We start from the raw sequence: 16,401 nt of genomic DNA, 5'->3' as shown, positions 1-16,401 counted from the left end.
CAAAGCCCAGACTCAGATTACAACTGCCCCCTCCCACCTCCTCTCTCTCTCTCTCTCTCTCTCTCTCTCTCTCTCTCTCTCTCTCTCTCACCAGGGATGGGCCTCTTCCCTTCCCCCTAGGACTCCCTCCTAACCACACTTGTCTCCCCCTCTCTCAGTCTGCTCAACAGTTCCCCAGACTGGTGACTGCACCTCCCTCTCCCCGCCCCACCCCCATTCTCCTTTCACTGCCCTGGCCAGCCCCTGGGAGCCACTGAGGGCTGTTTGGGAACAAGCCTGAGGAGGCTGGGGAGGGGCCAGGAACCACATGGACTGATTCATTCAGAAGCAGGAGATGCCCCGGGTCCTGTCCTGCCTTCTTAGTCCTGTCTCAGGAATACTGGCCCACAGCCTCTCCCCAATGGATTTAAAGAGCTAAGACATTCCACCCCAAGAAGAGCCATCCTCTAATGCAAGCACTGGCTTCAGGTAGATCCAGGGAACGGAACAGATTGAGAATCTGGTGAATTTGAGCAAAGTTAAGTCCACTTACTAGAGGAGAGATATAAACAGCCACTGGGAAAGGACTGTCTGGAGCACAGGGGAGGAGAGAAACCACGAGGAGATCCAGGCTGTTCAGGACAAGAAAGCAAGCCAAGAGCCCCCAGAGTGTGGATGCCTGCAGGGAGAGTGGAACCAGGGAGCTGGAGGTGCTGGGGGCTGGTGCAGGGGGAAGGCCCAGGCGATGATCCTCATGCCGGCTCTGCTGCTGATCCTGACCCTGTTTTCAGGGCTGGCTGATGGAGCCAGCCTCAAGCCTGAACCCATGAGCCACCTGGGTGTGTGCCCCAACCAACTCAACCCCAATCTGTGGGTGGATGCCCAGAGCACCTGTGAGCGAGAATGCCATGTAGATCAGGTGAGAAATGGGGGGCTGAGGTGGGGAGATTATTTTAAGAGCATCTGGGGTCCTTCCCACACTGCCTAGGGTATGCTTTAAGCAAGAAGTTCTCCAAAGGCTAGTGCTGTTGAATTGCTAAAGAGGAATTACTTCCCTCTTTGTTGCCTCAATTTACCTGTCTCTACAAATGGACAGCACAGTCCATCCAGATCTCCTCAACGCCAAGTAACTATAGCCAGAACCCTAAGCAGGGATCATTATTCAAGATTCTACATCTCTCTGTCCCAAATAGTCCCCTACCACCAAGAAAAAGGCTATCCCGAGGTAATTTAAAAAAAAAACAAAACTCCAAAGTCTCTGAAAATTCCAGAATCAAGGAGCCAGGGAAGTACAGAGTAGATTATTTTTTCCCCTATAAGTTCATGAAGATGTCACTTGCAATCTTTTCTTCCTGTTGCATCCCTAGATAGATTTTTGTATGGCATCTGTCTCTGTACAGGTCAACCCCGAAACCTGTGATATCATTTTGTTAATTGTTTGATAACTTCTTCAATATACTTGATTCCCTTTGTAATCCTGTTATTTTATTTTATGAATTTAAAAAACATTCCAAGCAGGGGCACCATTGGCTTTAGTGGATTGCCAAAGTCCCCAGACTCAAAAAAGTTTAAGAACCCCCAGTCTAGTCCATGCTCCAGCACTCGCAGATTAATAAAAAAAGCTGTTCTTCCATTTTCCCTCTGCCCTACCTCCGGTCTTCCTTTAGTATGGTGTCCTTATATTTCCCAACCTTGAAAAGCTTGGAAGTTCTTCCCAGTGTCTAACTTGACTTTTTCCTGCTGCTGTTGGAACCCATTCCCTTTTGTCCCAGACCCGGAGTGTACAGCAGCAAATTCCTTTCTGCTTTCTTTACGCTATCCCTTTTTCATATGCTGGAGCATTATAGTTGAGTCCGTACTGCACCTCAGCCTTCTCTAAGCTAAAGCAATTCAGTTTCTAGAGCCACAAGTCACATTCCCACCCCTTCTGATGGGGAGGATCTGGACCCCTAAAAGGAAAGGCCCTTGAACTTTTCCACAAATTTTGAGAACCCAGTCCTGGACACCAGGGACCGGGTTCCTGGAAATTGTGGAAAAGTTCAAGGGCCTTTCCTTTTAGGGGTTCAGATCTCCCCCATCACTTCCACCATTAGTCTCTATGAGTAGCATGCCAAACTGAACACAGATCCCAGTGAAAAGGACCTTTTACCAATTCTGAAGCCAGGACAGCCTTAATTGTCTTGTGGTCCCATGTCCTAGATCCTAATTTATACACCATGCCAGAAGTAAGGGAAAGCAAAGTTCACCAAAAACAGAGCGTAACACAGGGGGGAGAGGAGGACGGGAGTAGTGGAAGACAATGAAAGTTTTAAAATATATACATATATATATCACTTTTATAAATATATATATTTTTAATGCCAAAAGAATTCCACTCTCTATACCACATAGTGATTAATTTTGTGGTGAGTCAAGTTGGCTGTGTTGAAAATGAAGGCTCAGAAATGGAGGTGGGGAAAGGATGAAAAAGTGGAGCGAAGGCCTTCCGTGATCTAACCTTGCCTAGGATTTCTCAAGGGGCCATGTGGCTTTAAAGAAAGGGCGAGAGGGGCTATCCGGCTTATGTACATGGTCTTGGAAGTCACTAAGCCCAGACCACTTTCCCAAAGCCACAATTTCTAGCTGTGCAATCTTGTCTTTCCTTGGCCTCTTCCAATCTGCCCAGGCTTCCCGATATTCTGAGGTTTATTACCAATTTCATTCTGTTTCCTAAATTACAAGACATCACTCCATTAACTCGGTATTACTAACTAACTTCCTGCATTCAAGTCTTTTTGGAAATTACCACCCAGCTCCCAGCCTAGGGGCATGTAGGCAATACTTTTACTTTACATTTGCACACTTTCACATCCAAAGTGCTTTCCCATCTCATTTGATCTTCCAGCTATCCGCAAGGTGGATACAGTTGGGATTACTATACTTCTTATACAGAAAAGGAAACTGAGGCTAAAGAGGACTGAAGCGATTTTCCCATAGTTCTACAGCTAATTAGTGGTGGAGCCAAGGGTTTAGCCTTAAATTAGTTTGCACTGAATGAGCCCCAAATTAGTCCCAGCAGGAGTCAAGCACCATTCACTGACCTTGGCTAAACTACTTCCTCTCTCCAGCCCTCAATTCCCTCTTCTGTAAGAAGAGGAGGTGGTCCCTCTTGGCTCTGATGTTCTATGTTTCTCTCCCCAACATCCCAACAGGGAAACAGAGACAGGGAAAGGCAATAATTCTCCCAAGAGAAGAGAACGCTTGCACAAAAGACATTATCTTCTTTAGACATATAGGGCATGTTTACCGAGGGTGCCAGAGAGAAAAGGGATATCTAGGACACCTCTCCTACTCTAGACTGGGCTTGAACAAAGATGGTGGCCTGGATTTTTGAATGACAAGACAGAGCAAAGGGTAGATGGGAAATAGGAGGGTGAAGAAAGGAGGTCTAAGGCTTTCATCTGGCCCTAACTCTCTCTCTCCCCTCCTTCCCAGGACTGCAATGGTTTTGAAAAGTGCTGCACCAATGTGTGTGGGCTTCAGAGCTGTGTGGCAGCTCGCTTTGCCGATGGTAGCTCGGCCGCTCCAGCACCAGCTGCCTCCTGTGAAAGCTTTGTCTGCCCCCAGCAGGGCTCTGACTGTGATATTTGGGATGGTCAGCCTGTGTGCAAGTGCCGGGACCGCTGTGAGAAGGAGCCCAATTTCACCTGTGCATCAGATGGCCTCACTTACTACAACCGCTGCTACATGGATGCCGAGGCTTGCCTTCGGGGCCTCCGGCTCAGTGTGGTCCCCTGCAAGTATGTCTTCAGCTGGCCCCACACCAGCCCTGGACCTCCTGAGACCACCGCACCCCCTACACCTGGGGCAGCCCCTGACATACCCATCCCCCCAGCCCTCTACAGTAACCCCTTCCACCAGTCAGTCTATGCTGGGGGCACAGCCAGCTTCCACTGTGATGTTAGTGGCCGCCCACCCCCTGACATCACCTGGGAAAAGCAGAGTGATCAGAGGGAGAACTTCATCATGAGGCCTGATCAGATGTATGGCAATGTAGTGGTCACCAACATTGGTCAGCTGGTGGTCTATAATGCACGGCCAGAAGATGCTGGGCTCTATACCTGCACCGCCCGCAATGCTGCTGGCCTCCTCCGAGCCGACTTCCCCCTCTCGGTCATCCAGCGGGAGCCCCCGGGAGTGGAGCTCCCAGTCCCCAGTCCACCACCCCCTGCTCCAGTGGAGTGTCTGAAGGAGCCAGACCGCCAAACCTGCCAGGGTACCAGCAGCCGAGTACGGTGGCACTTTGATGCCAAAAGGGGTGGGTGTACCACTTTCCAAGACAATGGCTGTGACACGGGCAATGGCAACCGATTCGAGACCTATGAGGCGTGCCAACAGGCCTGTGCTCGGGGACCTGGTGATGCCTGCGTCCTGCCAGCTGTGCAAGGCCCTTGCCGAAGCTGGGAGGCTCGCTGGGCCTATAGCCCGCTACTTAAACAGTGTCATTCATTTGTGTATGGGGGCTGTGAAGGCAATGCCAACAACTTTGAAAGCCGGGAGAGCTGTGAGGATGCATGCCCTTTCCCCCGGACACTACCCTGCAAGGCCTGCAGACTGAAAAGCAAGATGGCACTGAGTCTGTGCCGCAGTGACTTTGCCATCGTGGGGAGACTGACAGAAGTGATCGAGGAGCCTGATGCTGGCATTGCCCGATTTGCCCTGGAGGGCGTGCTCAAGGATGATAAGATGGGCCTTAAGTTCTTTGATACCAAATATCTGGAGGTGACGTTGACTGGCATAGACTGGGATTGCCCTTGTCCCAACATGACAGCTGGAGATGGGCCGCTGGTAATCATGGGTGAGGTGCATGATGGGGTGGCTGTGCTCCACCCCAGCAGCTACGTCAGGACTGCCAGTGACAAGCGGGTAAAGAAAATCTTAGAGTTGATCGAGAAGAAGGCCTGTGAGCTGCTGAACCGTTTTCAGGACTGAGCCTGGGGGTACGTGTGGGTACAGGCATGATATACCCTTGAAGGGGTGAGTTCTGCCCAGTTCCCAGACCCTTCCAGAACCCACTCAGCCTGTGTGTGTCTGAGTAGGTAAATAAAAGGTGTTTCTCTCTCAAGTCCCTGTTACCCTTCCGCCCCTTCCTGAGGAGAGGGACCCAACATGGATCAAGGTCCTGGACACTCTGCCTAAAGGCCCGGCCTGACTCTCCATGGCTTCTAGTTGCTGTCTTGCTGCTCCCCCTTCTCCTCCAGCTGTACAAATACTACCTCCTCTCCCAAACACTACTAACTCCCAGACTCAGATTCTCCATTGTTTGGGGCTTTTCTCTTCTAGGTCAACCCAACAGCTGCATTGCTTTCAACGCTGGTCAGTGGAGGAAGAAGCCACACTAGGCCAGGGAGATAGCCGCAATCCTCTCCCATCCCCTCTACATCAGAGAACCTGCCCTTCTAGTCCCCCAGCCAGTTTTGGGGTTCACCCATGGTCACAGCCTGTGCAGCCCTGGTCTGAGCTATGGTTGGAGCTGTGGTTAGAGTTCACCAGGGCCAGATGAGAAGAAAAAGTGTCAGAGCTCCCTAAAAAGGAAACCTGACAAACCAGAACGTTCATGTGGGCAACCCCAGGCCTGACCTCTCACTGGGGAAAGGGCAATGTCTATTCCTGGCCTTCAGTCAGAGGCTTGTTCTTATCCTCCTGACTGGGGCTCAGAGGTTAAGAAAGGGAAACCATTCGATCAGCTGTGGTTGCTGAGAGACAAGGCAAACAGGGCCCCTGCAGAGGCCTCTCAGCCTGGGGTACTGGCCAGAATGATGGGAGGGGAACAGAACTGGGGGCCCAGAGGTGGCTGTGTTGTTTCAGAGAGTGGGGGGAGGGAGGGAAAGTCAGAGGGTCAGCGCTCTTCCTGGAGATTCTAGAGAGCTCCAGGCCTCTGAAAGGAAAGGTTTGCAGGGGAGCAGACCCTTGTTCACGAGGCCCCACAAAGGAGGGGGGTAGCCTCATTTATCCTAAGGAATCCTAAGGCCTGCCCTTAGCCAGATTACGGGGCCTTCTTCACTTTTCTGACCTTTTTTTAGCAACGGCTGATTAAATAATCCACCCATCACTAATGATGGGAACCCAGGTTCTAAGTTCCAGCTTTCCTGGCCCCCAGAGCTTTGGGACTTGGGCCCTTTTCCTTTTTCTCCTTACTTTTCCCTGACCCCAAATCCAGCAAAGCACAAGTAGTCACTTCTCACCATGGCCACGAGAGGGAGCTAAGACTCCACATAGGGAGCACCTGAGTGTTGCTGCTTAGCTTCCATGGTCGCCATTCTCTGGAACAAGGTCCACCGGCTTAGTGCCAACTGTACAAAGGTTTTCAGACAGTGACCCTATCCCACCCAAGAAGAAGGATGTGACCACAGAATCAGAGAATGGTAGAGCTGAGATCCTTTATTCCAAACCACTCAAGATATGAACAGAAAACTATGGTCCACAAAGGATCACGAGGTAAGTCAGTGACAGAGACAGAACCCACCAAAAAAAGTAGAGTTCATTCAAGATGGCAAGGAGTTACAATGAATAGCCTTGCCCCCCTAGGCTCAAACTCTTGCCTCTCAATGCATGGAGAGACAGGGATGTTTTAGAAAGCATGCAGGGGGGTGAGGGAGAAGACCCTAGGCACGACAATGAGGCCAGCTAAGAGCTGGTTGACACTGGGATCTGGGTGTGAGCTGCCAATGCTTGATATTCAGCCCCAATTCTGCTTCCTGCATGGCAGGTCCCTAAACATGCCAAGCTTCTGAAAAGCTAGGACATGCTCAGAAATGTTCTCCCACTGGCAGGGCAGAAGCCTATTAACCAGAGAAGCTCTGATCTTAGCCCAGATATCAAGATGAATTTACAATTGTCAGTAGTGACCTGACACCTGGTCTTTCTGAAGGTGCAGAACTGTGTGGCCAGCACAGTGGTAAAAGCTGGAATTCTCCCAGGACTGGAGTGAGGAGTGATGATTGGGGGGTCAGCAAATCACTGTTTTCGGAAAATGAGGCATTTGTTGTTGGCTGGCATGTCAATCTGGAGAGAGAAAGATGGGTAATAAAGAGGATGGAGATCCCCCTGGTCAGCTCACTACCTGCTCATGCTGTTCCATGCTGACCTTGGCAGGAGACATGTAGCTACTGTTACCTCTAGGCAACGTAAACTCAGATGCATCTGTGGTTAGCTTTTAGGGAGACCCAAACCAGAAGGGGAGGAGGGAAACTAGAACCCTGGCCAATGTCCACTTATTCCACAGTCCAAAATGGTTCTTACCATTTTCTCCAGGCAGAGGCCATTGATTTGAGCAAGCTGTTGCAAAAGGGATACATCCCGGAGCCCCCAGGCTGGATTCCTGAGAAGCATCACATAGGGGAAGGAAGAGTCACTCTTGTAAGTGAGCCTCTTATCCAACCTAGGAAGCAAAGATCATGGTGGTCCAACCCACCACCACAGCACCCCGAAATGGTCACCAGTACCTGTGTCTGAGGCTGATGTCAAAGTCCACATTGCTCTGGGGTGTGATGGTCCCATGGATGGCATAAGGCTGTCAAAGACATTGAGATACCCCCCCACAACTCCACAGTCACAGTCAGTAGAATCCTGTCATCCTTCATCAGGATCAGGCAATGCAAAGCTGAGGAAGAGCTCGAAATCCCCTCCTTCCCCAAAATAATCTGAACCTTCACAGAATTTGAGTCATGAGACCTCAAAGCCCATCTAGTCCATTCCACACCTGAAAAAAATTCCCTCCTACAATACCCCTAACAAGTCATCCAGTCTCTGCATGAAGGCCTCCCAGTGCAGGGAGCTTCCAACACTTTTTTGCTTTTTGTTTTTCTGTGATTCCATTTGGGGTTTTCTTAGCAAAGATACTGGAGTGGTTTGCCATTTCCTTATGTAGTTCATTTTATTAGATGAGGAAATTGGGGCAAACTTGCCTGAGGTCACACACAGCTAATAAAAGTTTGAGGCTGGATTTGAACTCAGGAAGACTCATCTTCCTGACTCCAGGCCCAGCATTCCATCCACTGCGCCATCTGGCTGCCCTCAGATGGGTTTTTTTTCCCCCTTCTCTAAAGCCTAAGTCAGTTTCTCTGCACCCCATGGAACCCAAGGGACCATGGTTCCTTATTCTGCCACCCAGGGCTAAGCAGAACGAGTCTAACCTATCATCCATGGGAAAGCTCTTCAAATACTTGAAAATGGTTATCATTTCTTCCCCTTCTCTGAAAAGTAGCTTCTGCAGGCTGAACATCCCCCAGTTCCTTCAGCTAATCTCATATGGCAGGTGATACCCAGTCCTTTCATCATCCTGGTAGGCTCCATTTCCCACCCCCCAGATTTTACTTCTACTTCACTGGTATATAAGGAACACACCACCAGGAAACTCCTACCAATGTATGCTGGTACTTGATCTGCAACTTTCAGTCTTAAAGATCACTTCAAGTTTGGGACCTAAACAGGATCACTCTGCCAGTGTGTGTCATAGGCAGGATCTGAGGCCAGGTCTCTACCGATTACACCACATTGCCTCCCTCTGTAGATGTACGTTCATATTCTCCCTAAACTGTGACCCCAGAATTGAACTTAGTTCTCCAGGACTTTTGTGGCTACTGAGTTCTGACTACTGAGTAGTCTACACTGCATCTACTTGATCTGTCATGCCTCTCTACCCTCTACTTCTAACGTTGATCTTTTGTGTTGGACTTTACATTTATTCCTTTTATGAAGTTTTGACTTAATCAGTCAAGAGGATCGTTCTTGCCTGTTGAGATTGTTTTTTCTAACCAGTGCTGTTACCCACCATGTTACAGCCATCCCCTCCCATCTTCAGTGCTGTTACCCACCATGTTAGCCATCCCCTCCCATCTTCATGGCATGGGCAAATTTTACAACCATGTCTGCCCTGGTTTTATCATGGATAAAAAAATGCTTAATAGCACAGGGCCAAAGAGACTCCTGGGTCAGGACACTAGAGACCTCCTCCCAAGTGGCCACTGATACCCCTGGCCTGCCCTACCCCCCCCCCCCCCAAGCTACTTTCTTCCTAAGTTCTTGGCCCATCTTGTAGAAGAAGTACATGGAATGGATAGTCAAAAAGAAGATGGGGCAGCAGGGTGCGGGAGTCATTCCCACCAATGCAGAACTTGACTCTGAGCAGCACTTACCCCATAGGTGATGAGCAAAGCATTAGGTTTCAGCAGCTGTCCGGCCCCTTTGAACAACCCCTGAGGAGAACAAGAGGGCTCTGGAACACAGAAATGTTGAGGAACTACCCCCAAAGTGGGCATCTCCCATAGATCTATTTAACAAATGTCTCCCATACTGAGTAGAAACTAGAATCCAACTGCTGCCTGCCAGTGAGTTAGTCTCTTCTTTGAACTGTGCCTCAGTTTCCCCAGCTAAACAATGAAGCAATTGGACTAGCTGGTAGCTAAGATCCTTTCCAGTTCTTAACATGTTAGCTTCTCTGTCCTAAAAGCTCTTCCAGCTCTGGCATTCTCTGTCTAAGGTGTCCCCACAGCTTTGATATTCTGCACATCCTCTAAGCAGAAATCACTGTCCACTCAGAACCTCACTCACCTCCGTGCAGCTCATGGGGCTGATGTGAATCATATTAATACAGAGCACCAGGTCCAACGACCTAGCCTGGATCCCTCCCCATTTTTCCCAGCTGCTGGAAGCATCCAGGAACAGGGGTGGCTTCACGTTCTCAAGTTGCCATTTCTTGATGAAAGTCAAAATGCTGGAGAGCAAGAGAAAGCCTTGAGGTTGGGAAGGGAAGGCTGGGAATCTAGGTCTCTAAACACTGCCCTTCCTATTCTGGATGACAGGAATCTTACAATGCAACAGGGTGAAGGGCTTCAATGGTTAATGATGCAAAAACTGTGTAACCTTGGGCAAGCTGTTTCCTCTCTGAACTTCTCTTTCCACACTTGTAAAATGAACAGGTTAAACTCTAAGGGTCTAGTTTAAGGTCCCCTGAATGTGTGAGATAAGTCAGATTATGACCCAGTGGTTTATCTTTGATTCAGCAACATTACTAGCACTATTACAGCCCAAAATGACTTGGGGGCAAATCAGCTGGGGAAGTCTTCCTAGCAAGAATATTCTCCATCCTAGAAATGACTCACCGACCAGTCATTGTCACTGAAGAAATGAGAATTGTCTCACCTTTTAGGAGGGGATGTAGGCAGGGACCTACAAAGAACACTGGAATTGGTTTCAGGAGCTAGCTGGAATCTGAGCTCTGCTGCTTACCTGTGACTCCAGAGGAGCTGTAAGTTTTCTCATCTTTTAAATGAGGAGGTTGGACCTATAAGGCCTCTTCCAGCTTTAAACCCTGGAATCCTATTCTGTTTGCCCTATCGCTGCCCTTCTCCCACCAAGAATGACTTCCCTAGAGCTAGCCATCCTGAACGCTGGCAGGCCTAGATGTATCTGGCCATTGTCCACTTCCCTTTCCCTAAAGATTACAGGAAAAGTTCCTGCTTCATCTACAAGGCTTCAGACCAAAGGGGTGAAGCACGCCTTCGCCCTCCTTCAGGGATGGGTATTGGCTTTGGGATAGGGGTGGGGGAAGAGACATCAGACTCGAATTCAGGGACCTCCCTGTGTCCCACCCAGCCTCTAAAAGCTCATCCCTAGCCCTCTCCTCTCCCGAGGGAGGTGTCCTGAGTCATCAGTTTGAGACAGATTTGGAAACTAGTTCTCCTGGGGAAAAAATACAATGTTTCTCTTTCTGCCACCCCTCCCAGTACAGACCGCTGTGTCTGCAAAAAAGGAATCCGGGCTGGGTTTGAGGGAAATATTTAATATATCAAGGGCAGATAAGACCTGTTTGGAGTGGGGTGGGGAGGAGGGAAAGTGGAAGTGGATGTAAAGGTGACTGGGGGGGTCCATGTCCTCCTCCTGAGGAACAGAAAAGAGCATTCTGTCCGGAGCAGACGAAGGGATGGGCGACATGACCGATCCCTTTCTGACCCCCCTCCAAGAAGCCAAAGTGAATGGGGGGGCGCTGGGGGAGACCTCCGCCCCATCCCCCTCCCCAGCCCTCTTCTTACCTGCGGAGGCTTTGCTGGTCCACCTCCGTGGGCTGCCACACCGCCTTGGGAAAGGCCTTCGAGAAATGGGCCACGTGCTGACCCGAACCTGACGCTATCTCCAGCACCTGGAAGTTGGACTGGGCAGGATCCACGAACTGCTGCAGGACCCTGAGGATGGGCTCCTTGTTCCGCTCGGCCGCTGCAGCCACCAGCATGTTCCTGCCTCTCACCAGGCCTCTTCTCTTGCCCCGATCTCGCCCGATTCTCCCCTTTAATCTCTCCCTGACCCCCCGCGCCTCCTTCGCCCTGATCTCTCCCCGGTCCCCCCTTTACTCGGCTGTCTCCCTGATGCTCTGACCTCCTTGCTTCTACTTGTCCTAGCCTGTGATGCTCCCCAGGACCTGATTTGTCTCCTGTAATATCTGACCGGGAAACCCACGAAACCCAGGACGGGGCGTGGGGGCCGGAATGACCGTGGACCCCGGGATTCCTAAATTCCCTGTCTCCGCGGGACGCAGGTCTGGCAGTTCCCGACTCCGCGGGTAGCGAAGTACGCTGGGATTTGTAGTCCGGAGGTCTCTCTACGCCCCGCCCCCTGCCCCCTGCCCCCTGCCCCCGCCCTGGGCCGAGAGTCACGTGTGTGCCACCGACTTGGGCTACGTAGCCGAGGCATTTCTGAGAAAGACTACAATTCCCAGAAGACTGTGGGCATCTCCAGCCCCCAATTAAAGGGCCCACCCCGACGACACTCCCACACCTCCCCACGCTCGTGCTCTCAGTATCTCACCTACGGAGGGAGTTGGGACTCGCAGCACCCGGAAGGGAGGACGTAGTATGTGCAGGAACTATTTCTGACCACCGTCTTCACGTGCAGAGGGGATCTACTCCACGTGGACCTCCGTCTAGAAGACTAACTCTAAGTAAACGAAATTCAAAGGGTCCTTACATCTGTTATTGAAAGAAAGAATAGTTTTTAAAGAACAATTTTAACGGGATAAAAAGAGCGCCCTGCGCCGCCCGGGAATCGAACCCGGGTCGCAAGAATGGGAATCTTGCATGATACCACTACACCAGCGGCGCGGTGGCTGGTTGGGCCCTGAGGAGCCTATAGGAAGGGAGCTCTGCGGCACTGCGCCTGCGCGGTCTGAGCCGCAGGATCCGCTCTAGCATGTAGCCTGGGATAAACGGGACCGGGTAACCTGGGTGACCGTGGCCAGAGCCTGGGACAGAGGGAAGACCTGGAGACTGGACTAGCAGCCCTACGCTGGAGAGAGCTGGGGGGCGGGGTGCCTGCTCTGACTGGTCATAGAATAACTAATATTATGTAAATGAGGCTGTGAACTCTTGGAGGGCCGGAGCTTTGTCGTCCCTACTATTCATTAATGCTCAGATTTGGGCCAATAACCCCCCAAAAAAACCCTTTAAGATGCCCTTACACCGTGTGCCAAGATACGGTGAAAATGCGTAGAAGGTTTAGACAGAAAGCACAATATTCTCCTAAGCAAATTAGGAGAGGAAAGACTACGGTCTGTCCATCAAATCTAGGATAGAGGGAGGAGCTTAGGACCACCCCAGAGGTAGAGAAAGTCACGAAAAGGAAAAGGGACGGACACAATTTTTACTGTACTTTTGTATTTATTTCAGTATTTCTGATAAAAGCCTCATGTTCAAAATATATAGAGAACTGAGTCAAATTTATAAGAATACAAGTCATTCCCCAATCAATAAAGGGTGAAAAGATATAAACAGGAAGTTTTCAGATAAAGAAACTGAAGTCATATGAAAAAATGCTCTAAATCACTATTGATTAGAGAAATGCAAATTAAAACAACTCTGAGTTATTACCCCATACCTGTCAGATTGGTTAATATAACAGAAAAGGAAAATGATCAGTGTTGGAGATGTGGGAAAATGAGAACACTTAATTGTTCTGAAGTTGTGAGCTGATGCAACCATTCTGGGGAACTGTTGGGAACTATACCCAAAGAACTATAAAACTGGGCATACGTTTTGATCCAGCAATGCTGGTCTGTATCCCCAAAACTGGGTCTGTATCCCAAAAAGATCATTAAAGAGGAAAAAAGATCCACATGTACAAAAATATTTATAGCAGCTCTTTTTGTGGTGGCAAAGAATTGAGGGGATGTCCATCAATTGGGGAATGGCTGAACAAGTTATGGTATATGAATATGAAATGTGGTATATGAATATGAATATGGTATATGAATGTAATGAAATATTATTGTGCTGTAATAAATGATGAGCTGGCAGATTTCAGGAGAACCTGGATGTACATGAACTGATGCTGACGGAAGTGAGCCAAACCAGGAGAACATTGTGCAAGTAACCACAACATTGTGATCAACTTTGACAGACTTGGCTCTTCAGCAGCAGTAAAGTGATGTAAGACAGTTCTGAAAGACTCATGATGGAAAATGATATTCACATCCAGAGAAAGAACTAGGGAATCAGAATGCTGATCAAAACATACTATTTTCACTTTTTTTTCTTTTTCATGATTTTTCTCTTTTATTCAGATTCTTCTTTCATCACATGACAAATATGGAAATATGTTTAATCGGATTGTACTTGTATAAACTATATCAGATTACTTGCCATCTTGGAGAGGGATGAGGGAGGAAGAAAAAATTTTGGAATTCAAAATCTTATAAAAGTGAATGTTGAAAGCCAATAATTAATTTTTTCAATTTTAAAAAAAGATGTCAAGTTGTCAAGAACAGACAGAACCTATTTGGCTAGAGTAGGAGGGGTGGGAGGAGGAACAGTGGTGGGAAGGTGGGAAAGGTGTGGGGGCCTCCACCCTCCTCCAGAGAAGGAATAGAAAAGAACATTCTGTGCAGAACAGAGAGAGGGATGGACTGCAAGACAAATTCCTTTCTGAACTGCCCATTCATCACTCAAACCTTTCTTCCCAAGTTCGTCACTTACTTGGTGAGGCATACTGCTGGTCCACCTCTGTGCTATACTACTTTGGAAAAGAAACCAACTTTGTTGAAGGAAGTAAATCTTTTTTATTATTAAAAATGTTATTTAAATATTAATATTGAATATCCATGCCAATGGCTGACCTCATTTATTTGAGCTCACTTAATTCAAACAAAGTGTTAGTCATTTTCAATCATTCCCTTGAAATCCCCATCAGGATTCTACACCCAGTCATTCTCAATGTACTAAATCTGGTCAGTAGGGAGTCCAGAAGCATAATCCTCTTTCTTGAGGGGCAGCTAGGTAATCCAGTGGATAGAGCACCAATGCAGGAGTCAAGAGGACCTAAATTCAAATCTCACCTCAGACACTTGACACTCACTAGCTGTGTGACCTTGGGCAAGTCACTTAATTCCAATTGCCTCATCCTGGATCATCTCCAGTCATCTTGATGAATCTCTGGTCACTGAATTCAGATGGCTCTGAAGGAGAAGCGAGGCTGGTGACCCGCACAGCCCTCCCTCAAAACAAAGTCAAGTGCAAGTCATGTCATTATTTCTCTGAGGGCATGGTCTTCTTCGGCAAAGCAGGATGAACACACACACCTCCTCTTTGAACAGTCCTCCAGAATAAAGGAGGGTGGGAAAATTCAAATTAGTAGACTTTTTTTTTCTTTGCTCTTAGGTATTTTATCACTTCCCCACCCTATATATCAGTAAATATTTATTAAGCACCTACTATTTACCAAGTTGGGCAGCTAGGTGCAATGAAAGACAAAAGGGTGGGTAGCTGTGGGGGCCTCCACCCTCCTGAAGCCGAATAGAGAAGAACATTTGGTCCAGAACAGAGGGAGGCAAGCCAAATCCCTTCCTGCTGTACTCAAGAAGCTAAAGGGAATGGACTTCCTGGGTCCAAATCTAACCTCAGACGCTGATTAGCTGTATGACTCTGGGTAAGTCACTGAACCCTGTTTGCTTAGATCATCTGTAAAATGAGCTAGAAAAGAAAATGGCAAACTACTCCAATATCTTTGCCAAGAAAATCTCAGGTGGGACACTAAGAGTCAGACATGCCTGAACAATAACAACATTGAACTACAAAGAAAGGGAGATGGGGGAGGAAAAAATAAGTTTCTAAGAGCTATTTTTATATTTATATCTATTTTTCCAATTATTTATACTCTAGATAATTTTCAGAAAAATGAAAGGAGTCAAGGGGAGAAACCCTACTTGATATTCCAGCATGGTTTATTGGATGAGTCACAAGTAAGAACACAGCCGATATAAAAGAAAAACACGACCTTTGTTCAGAGGATATGAGCTCTATCCTAAGCTCAGTTGGCCAGCATTTATTAAACACCTACTATGTGCCAGGAACTATACAAAGACCAAAAGTAGTCCCGGCTCTCAAGATGCTCACAGTCGAATACAAACAAGATACGTACAGGCTAAACTGGAAGTAGTCTGAGAGAGAAGACTGGGAAAGACTTCTCTCAAAACTTGGGGCCTTAACTGACGTTACTTGAAGGAAACTTGGCAAGTCAGGAAGAGATGAGGAAAGCCTTCAAGGCTGTAGACAGGGAGGAGATACTTGGTGAGAATCCTCTAGAGTTAGGAGATGGAGAGGCTTATCTGAGGAACATCATGTTTTTTAGAAAGATCATTTGACAGTTGAATGGAGGGTGGATTCAAGAAGGGAGATACTGGAAGTAGGAAGTAGGGAGACAGTCACCATGTTCTGAAAAATGCAGCATGTTCACAGATAATCACTAGGTAACAGGAAGAGAAAGAACAGTAAATAGAATTCCGATTATAGGATAAAGGAAGACGAACAATCTTAAAAGACATTTTATGTCCTTAAGTATACTGAAGCAATCTGCTCAACCAACCTTTTTCACCATGTTACTATGAAATTTATATACCCTAACTTTAAAATCAGAGGACCTGGGTTCAGAATTTAGCCTCTCCATTTCACTCATTGTATGATTTTGGTTAAGACCCTTAATTTCCCTGGGATTCAGTTTCTTCATATGAAAAATGATGGAAGCTGAGTTAAATGATCTGAACAATAACAAGCTTGAGATATGATTTTTAAGGACCTTTCTGACTCTTACATTATGATCCTACAAGAGTAGGATCAAGGGTGTGGTGGTGAATGTTTAACAACCTGTTCAGAGGGTGGGAGGGAAGGTACACACCTTACACTTTTAAGTTTAACCTGTAATATTATCATATATGCCATCACTTTCTTAAGTCTAAGCAATCAACAGAACAATAAATTAAGCCATGATTTGTGGCATTTGCCAGTTTCTGAGGCATAAATAAATGCTCACACTGACTTGACTGTCTTAGAACTAGTAAAAGCTGATTCCAAGCACACTTCTCAAAGATCCAGACTGTACAAAGAATCTGAGAAAATTTGT

The 16,401-nt window shown here is 47.8% G+C and overlaps 2 protein-coding genes and 1 non-coding gene across 3 annotated transcripts; 1 reads left to right on the top strand and 2 right to left on the bottom strand.

Moving 5' to 3' along the window:
* Nucleotides 1–80: 80 nt before the first annotated feature.
* Nucleotides 81–5,083, top strand: WFIKKN1 (WAP, follistatin/kazal, immunoglobulin, kunitz and netrin domain containing 1). The gene is made up of 2 exons (XM_072601585.1): nucleotides 81–898; nucleotides 3,454–5,083. The coding sequence occupies exons 1-2, from the start codon at nucleotides 725–727 to the stop codon at nucleotides 4,948–4,950; spliced, it is 1,671 nt and encodes a 556-aa protein (XP_072457686.1). The 5' UTR covers nucleotides 81–724; the 3' UTR covers nucleotides 4,951–5,083.
* A 1,301-nt stretch (nucleotides 5,084–6,384) lies between these two features.
* METTL26 (methyltransferase like 26) lies at nucleotides 6,385–11,669 on the bottom strand. Its single transcript, XM_072601599.1, has 6 exons — nucleotides 11,052–11,669; nucleotides 9,571–9,733; nucleotides 9,156–9,215; nucleotides 7,464–7,531; nucleotides 7,261–7,339; nucleotides 6,385–7,023 (listed from the first exon to the last, which is right to left on the bottom strand). The coding sequence occupies exons 1-6, from the start codon at nucleotides 11,246–11,248 to the stop codon at nucleotides 6,976–6,978; spliced, it is 615 nt and encodes a 204-aa protein (XP_072457700.1). The 5' UTR covers nucleotides 11,249–11,669; the 3' UTR covers nucleotides 6,385–6,975.
* Nucleotides 11,670–12,042: 373 nt separating this feature from the next.
* TRNAG-CCC (transfer RNA glycine (anticodon CCC)) lies at nucleotides 12,043–12,113 on the bottom strand. The gene has a single exon. It is a non-coding gene; the product is annotated as a tRNA-Gly (tRNA).
* Nucleotides 12,114–16,401: the final 4,288 nt, after the last annotated feature.

This window comes from Notamacropus eugenii, chromosome 1 (assembly GCF_028372415.1).
Source record: "Notamacropus eugenii isolate mMacEug1 chromosome 1, mMacEug1.pri_v2, whole genome shotgun sequence".
Classification (NCBI taxonomy): Eukaryota; Metazoa; Chordata; class Mammalia; order Diprotodontia; family Macropodidae; genus Notamacropus; species Notamacropus eugenii.
This window is presented reverse-complemented; position numbering and strand designations above follow the sequence as displayed.